This window comes from Amblyomma mixtum, chromosome 2 (assembly GCF_055824585.1).
Source record: "Amblyomma mixtum isolate Tamu chromosome 2, ASM5582458v1, whole genome shotgun sequence".
Taxonomy (NCBI): domain Eukaryota; kingdom Metazoa; phylum Arthropoda; class Arachnida; order Ixodida; family Ixodidae; genus Amblyomma; species Amblyomma mixtum.
Genome location: NC_143013.1, coordinates 200,327,621 through 200,335,010, shown reverse-complemented (window position 1 = coordinate 200,335,010; position 7,390 = coordinate 200,327,621). Strand labels below are relative to the sequence as shown.

General features: G+C 44.2%; 1 protein-coding gene across 1 annotated transcript in view; it reads right to left on the bottom strand.

The window, feature by feature from the left end:
- LOC149362207 (uncharacterized) overlaps positions 1–5,733 on the bottom strand; it is a 17,876-nt gene extending 12,143 nt beyond the window's left edge. The window contains exons 1-3 of the mRNA XM_089569661.1: positions 5,635–5,733; positions 3,432–3,607; positions 732–790 (exon numbers count right to left, since the gene is read on the bottom strand). Coding sequence (XP_089425787.1) covers positions 732–790; positions 3,432–3,607; positions 5,635–5,733 — 334 coding nt within the window. The remainder of the gene's footprint in view (positions 1–731; positions 791–3,431; positions 3,608–5,634) is intronic.
- Positions 5,734–7,390: the final 1,657 nt, after the last annotated feature.

Here is a 7,390-nt window from a genome sequence, read left to right as displayed (position 1 = left end):
AGGAGGGGTATGCGGACTCTCAGCGACCTACGAAGTTCAATTAGAAAATGAGCAATACCACATACACGAGCGTTAACCCATTAACACTATTCCATCCTGCATTTAAGGTGTAACTCAAGTCTCTCCTCCAGTTTTTTTCAATTCCTTCTTTTTTTTATCTTGTTTTACTCCGGGGTGCAAGAAGCGCTTTATATTTGTGTATTCCAGCCAGATTAGGTTTAGTTCTGCCTGTTTTTCTTTACGCGCTTTCTAAACGTACTTTTATTTCGAAAATAATCTATCAGAGTATATTGTTTTTAGAACTCTTTCCTTCTAGTTTTCATTTTTACTAAGGACATCCTGGTGTCGCCAGTTTGCACTCGCACAGCTATTTGCCATCATCAGCTGTCTTCCTGGGAGACCAAGTAAACGTTTTTGAGATTTATATGCATCCCCTTACTCTTATCTAGAAACAAAAAAAAGATAGTGGCTTTCCTGGGTGCTTTCTCGCGAAAGAGTCTCAGGCGCTCAACAAGCTAGCAAAGTAGTCTGCAGCTAGCTCTCACAGATCGTGTTCGGACACAGTCAGTGTCTCAAGTCCAACGCCCTGAAACTTGCGAATCTTATCCAACCGCAGGACACCCGACGTCCCCGCATAAAACAAGCAGGCACCATTGCGAAGGCGCCAAGACGCAGAACATTCGAAAGAAAAGTCGCCGCAGTGTTGCTGTCGTGTAATGTCCAGTACATACCTGGTTGCGTTGACTGAAACGTCGAAGTGGCACTGTCGAAGCGGAATGTGAAGGAGCCCCTGGAAATGTAAAGTGAAATAATCCGTTCATCTCAGCACAGTGTCCCTGCGGTAGCGGTAGTCAACCATTGCTCAGGTGTATGTCAAAAATATACGGCCTAAGGTGGTTAATATGACTTGTACAATGGGCGCAATTTTGCAACTGCGGATGGTTTAAGCTTTCAATGGGTGACGCCCATATCTCTTTTTTCCCTTCCTTAGATACCTGTAACGCAGCCGATATAAAAGAAGACGCATATAATGTATCAGAATCAAAAGCGTTGGCTGCATGATTTGAGAAAGGTAGAGTGTGGGGCGTTTTAGTTCATACGATGCATCTCAATCCTGTCTTGGCAAGTGTCTGCGGGTGATTAAAAAGTGCAATTCGTTAGGTTGAACCAACGACCTCAGCAGGTTTATTCTCTGGAACACTTTATGTTCTTTCTTTACCCGTTTTAAAGTATATATTTCGCTTTCGTTTGCTGAGCATCCCTAGTGACGCTATACGTGCCGACTTAGTGAAGTTGAGCGGAATCAAAAACAAAATTGCCCAAGGCATTAGAAATGAGCACGTGTCTGAGCTTTGCTGCAGCTGCATTCATCCCGGTACGTGTACGTTCATATAGGTCATATAGTGGTGGGTGCGAAGGGCACAAAGAGTGAACTGCGCTTTTAACTGCGCCAGCACACAGGCATGGAACGCTGTTAAAACAAAACCCGCTCTTCGTAAATGTCGAAGCCGCTAAGCCCAGTTACATTGCCTAAATTGTTTATAGTCATGCGCTCATTGCGCCAATACTCATAACTGCATCACTGCACTTATTCAGTTCCCTCATGGCTCATGTCATCGTATGCCGGTGTCCTCAAGTGCAATGATCGTAAGATCATATTTTGGTTCACTAAGAAATTTTTCCAAGCATTATTGTCATCTGTTGAGATAATGAAGACTGAAAACAATGCTATGTGAGTAGTCATTGCGAAACAGCCAACTGAATGAAATAAAATTGGTCACTTCTCAGTGCAGCCCTGCGTATGCTAACGAGCGTGCGTACTATGAACATTGCATGCAGAAGCTCTGCTCAGTGTCCCTACAATGGACAAAGTTTTAGGTCCCTTAGCCTGCCTTAGGCAACAGAGACTTGCAATGAACTTTCTGTTCACATATTTAAAAGACATTTGACATCTCGATAAGCTTTAAATTCACTTGCACGTTACCTTCATGCATTCTTCATACAGTAAACTTCGTCAACCCATTTGTCGGACTATGCACTCCATCATTCCATAGGTTACATCAAGTAGTAGTAGTAAAAGACTTTTAATCGACCATAATTTACAGGCCGAGCATATACTCGCCGTTGCACCCTTAGTGCCCATTTCATGGCCGCATTTATCTTCGTTTTTCTTTTACATTTTTCACGCTGCTCTCCTGTCTTTATCTCCCAAATTCCCCTCCCTACGCAGAGTAGCATGCCAGCGATTTTTAATCGGCTAAATTCTCTGTATTTCATTAAAGAGTCTCTCTCTCTCTCTCTCAGAATATCTCAGCTTTGAAAAGAACTTTTGTTGAATTCTTTCTTATGCAACTTCTGTCATCACTCAGCAGCGCAAAGAAATGACTTCTAATGATAACAAATTCCGCTGAACATAATTTAATTTCCATTTGCAGATTAAGAATCTTATCAAAACCATTCCGCACTAATTTTGGTGCTTTCTTTTACTAGTAGAGTCTGCATCTTTGTCTTAGAAGGTCAATAATGAGGCGCATAATGACCGTCCGAAAATAGCTAAGGCTTATTAAGATCGACGTCAACAAGTCTCGCCGGGTGGCCGCCAGCACGCCTGCTTCTACTGTGTATGGCTGCGAGCAACTTGAGTGTGATTGCTTTCGGGCCTGCCGCCATGGACCGCACGCACGGAGAGGACCAAGGTGCCAGCTGACTTCAATTACGGAGTTTGCCCGGTTTGAGTGCAGGACCAAAACGGACCCCCTTTCCTTAAGGTCTGCACGTGTAGAACGCCGCCGCCGTCGCCTCGGGGAGACGAACGTTATCTTCCCCATTTGCCGTGACCGTGCCAGGGAACAAAGGGCCCCGTTTCCTGTTGCTCTTAGGCGTGCCAAGCACCGCGACAAGCTGGCGGGCATCATCTCCGACCCTCGCGAACGTCTCCAAGCACGAGGAACCACTTTCGGCCTTTTCGTTGTGTTGGATTGGTTGTGTTATCCTTTCCAAACTGTTGATTGGTGTTGTTTTCCTTTCCCCAATAAGTTATTGGGTGGATGTTTGTACAGTACCTGATTGGTTATTCTCCCCACCGAGGGCGGGGACATGGGGTTTAAAACCAGCTGTTTCGGCAGAACCGAGGGCTGGTTTGGTCGAGTCGAGCCAGTCAAGTGTAAATATGTTTTCTCATTGCTTGTATCTTCCTTTGTGCTTTTAAGTGTTATAAAAAGTTAACCTCTCCAGAAGTGTCCTCTTGCAATGTGATTGAGCAATTCGAATCTGCAAGACGTCAAGCATCCTTCAGCAACAATTATCATCAATCCAATTTCCCTCTACGAGATCTTAAGAGAGGATTCTCAACTGGCGCAGTCAAGACAGGATCGCAACTGGCGCAACCACAAGAGGGGACGTTTAACTGGCATGAAGCCAGGGTTGCTTACATGACAAAGCTGTCGGGCGAGCCACCCGTAGCCGTCCAGATTGTGGCGTTTCCGAAGTCGCCGTTCAACGAAAGAGTGCTGTCAAAGAGTACAGTGAAGTTTACGGTGCTTTCCGCTTCTAGGGTGACTCCTGTGCGGTAGCACTCATGGAACAAGATCGGTCTCTCTCGAGTGCTCTGAGGAAGAAAAATGTGCCCTTCAGTCCTGATATTAAAAAAAAATACAGGTAGAACAAATCCATCCAACATGTGCGCCATATGGAAAAATTCAATTCAATTCGCCTTTATTTTCAACATTTTACAATGTTGACGGTCTCCCAGGCAAAAAGCTCTAGTAACAGCTTGACGAGGCCTGGAAGCCGGCGGCAGGCAACAGTGACAGCAGTACAAAAAAAAATTATATACAAGATATCAACTGCTATCACATTTTATCATGGTCACATTTTGTCACAAATTTACAAAAATAAGAGGTGAAGTAAATGAATCAAAAAAGATATTGGGATGTTATACAAAGGCCAGGGTTAATATGCACATAAAACTGCAAAAAAAGCGATAATTGCACATATGAGAGGTTAAACTAACATGTGTATGTTTTTATTGTACAAGTGTAAATGTTGGTCAAATATTTAGGGGAATCCCCCAAGTTGGAGTAGACTTATAATAAGGGAGTAATTACTCATTGACATCCACCCAAGCGCAGCCATACGGCTACGAAGGAAAGATATACAGCTTTCTCAGAAACTTCGTAGTTAAAGAAAAATTCGTCCTGGTCCGGGGTTCGAAACCGGGACCACCGCTTCACCGGAGCAGTCGCTCTACCAATTGAGCTAACCGGGACGGCAAGCTTATGGTAGGGCGAGAGCGAATTGATCAATAACTCGAAGTGAGAACAGTGTTGGTCAAATGTTTAGGGGAATCCCCCAAGGTGGAGTAGATTTATAATTAGTTAGTAATTACTCATTGACATCCACCCAAGCGCAGCCATACGGCTACAAAGCCGTAGCCGTATGGCTGCGCTTGGGTGGATGACAGTGAGCAATTACTCCCTTATTATAAGCGTAAAAGTCATTGCCTAAATCGATACTATGGACGATTAATTTCGCCTCCATCAGGACATTGGCGTACTGAAAGGACAAATGGCCTACTTTGACAGAAAACGCAGCTTTCTTAAGTTATAATAGGTCAGAGAAGAAAATACAGGTGTCGTACCACTGGGCTATTTTGCAGGTAAACTGCGATGCATGAGCATACTTTTGGGGTTGGATATGAATCAAAAAGGCTAAACTAGACATATGTCCACTTCAAAGTGGTGGTTCCGGAATCATTTTTGGTGTAGATATTGCGAGTTTAAATCGAGTGGCGGTAAAATATATACTTATATTTCCTCACCAATAGATGTGGTTGCACTGCCGGAAAAACACCAAAAAAGCCAAAGAAAACCGCGAAATGGGATTTTGCTAAGCACGAACAATATATGGGGCTGTCCTCACAGTCGCTTTAAGCATCCTATATATTCACAAGTTGTCTTTCTGATGTTTTCGTTATTAGATAACTGCGTTTAAACTTGAATGGACTTCGCAGGCGATATGAATAATTTATATCCTGTCGCTACTGCTGTTTTTCAAAAAGACATGAACACGCTTCTTTAATTTTTTTCTATGATCTTGTCACAACCTTTTTATCTCCATCATTAGCCTTTTAGTAACAACTATAGCATCCCTAGGTACTCCCCACAAACATTACAACAAGCAGGCGGATGAAAATCGCCCCTGGGTACACGCCTTTGTCACTGAATGGTAACAGAAAAGGCTAAATCGCAGAAGAGTACTGTTAATAATGATATTTTTTGCCAATAATAACGGCGGACAGTGCATATATTAAATGAAAAGATGTTGTCCTCTAGTGTGCGTGCTTCAGAAAAAGAACCAGACTACCTAGCTTTCCTCACGGCAGGCAAACATCACGGTTTAGTCGAACGCCGCTATCCTAAATGTGTGCGTTGTCATGCCACGAGAGTGACTGAACACTGCGTATACCCAGATATAGCAGAGAACCAAAAACATCCCCTCCGCTTTGCCCGCTATAGGTGCACTTCGCGGCTCAAAAGGGAGTTTTATTGCCCGAGATATTACGCCATCGTCATTCGCAACGCAGTATTTCGTATATCTGCCATAAAATAAAGGAGATACATAGTCCTCGAGTACCTTGTAGAAGTCGGCAGTGGGATCTGCCGACTCCGTGAAGACAACGGCTGCCAATGCGACGAACGAGCGGGCAACGGCACGTGGCAGAGAGCGTGTCATTCTGACCGATGGGCGAGCTGAACGAAGCACTGCGAATGAAAAAGTTTATTTCAGGAGATACACAGCAGGAGTGCAGGTTAGATGAAATTGAAAGCGAAACCGCAGTTTACATGCCTACTCAACAGTTTCTACTCGCCTCATTGTTTAAAACCTAGATTTCATGCTTTATATTTAACTTCGCCATGAGAAGAATAGGGCGCTTTAATTGAAACACGAGGGTTCCATTCAAGAAATAAAAAGATGGATTGTGTTGGTTTGCAGAAGTGTTAGGCGGGCGGTAGCATTGCGCCTTTGTCAAGGTAACAACAGGCAGAATGCCCGTACGTCGACATCAGCAATCATGGATATCCCGCAGAAAGGACTACGCCATTACCAGCTTGCAGCACTCTGGGCTGTAGGCCTCCTCCACCGAAAGATAAATGGGTAGAACGTTTCCTGCCGCGTTTTTGCACCGATATACCACTGACAAACTCCGCCGCATATTACACGTGGAGATGATGCGCCCTTCCACCGGCCGCCTGAGTAAAAACTACCATGTCGCATAAACTACTTGAGTGTCTCTCCGTCACTGTGCGCGTATACTGTGCGCACGATGCCTGAGCACAATGGCCGGTGATCAGCCCACTGCTGTGGAGCATAGTATATACAGTTCTCAGAAGGCTGTTCATAATAGAGCGACGTTAGCGAGTAGCTACTGCAGTAAGCGGGAGTCCTTCACCTTCCATGTACGTACCTCGAAGATGTAACGCCCGCTAGGTGGGTCGAGAGATGAATTCGCTGCGACACGTGTTGACAGCAGGAGCTTCAGAGCAGTTTGATTTTTATTCACAAAAGAAATGCGTGCCATAAAGAACTAGAGGAAAGCGAGAGAGATGAAGGCTAGAGGTTTATCTTTCTGGCAATCCGTTGCCCAGCGTGTTGGGGAAGAGAGGTGCGTACCTTTTCACCGAATGACGGGGTCGCATGCACAGCTGTTGCATGTCAGGTACCAGGTGCTCAGAAGTAGTCGTATGAGTTGAAAATTGTGTTTGTTTTATTTCTCTGGAAGTGTCAGCTCCTGCCTAAAACTGTTCCATGTCAGTGCAATGCTTCTTTTCTACCGATGAAATCAACATCAATTTTAGCCTGTGCTTTTCTTCTTGTTCGAGTTATTGCATTTATTGATAAGCTGGTACCTAAATTTATTATCGCTTCTATAAAGATGCATCGAGAGAGCCAACTAATCTAGGCAAGAAGGGCTACGCGTGCTTCTAAAATGACAACAAACGACATAAAGCCTGGAGCGAACGAGAGAACTTGGAAAATCCAAAAGCGATATCGCATGTACTTACTGCAACAGAATTATTCGTCAAAAAAATCATGGACTGAAACGAAAAAGGACCCTAATCCTCAAGTATCAGGAGGAAGTTTTGTATGAAGTGAATCATTTGCAAGACCATGAAGCATGTGATGTGAATGCATATTGTGAGCGCACACACAAGAACTCAGAAATGAATAGAAGGATAATGCGTGAAGCAAGTTCATTTGAATTGCTGTCCGAGCCTTTCTTTTTACAGCTTGCTTAAAACAAAGTGACTGGCTAGTTGGTTCTGCATACTGGAAAATTTCAGCGCAGCAGTAACAAGGACGAGACGAGAAGAACGCAAACACAAGCGCT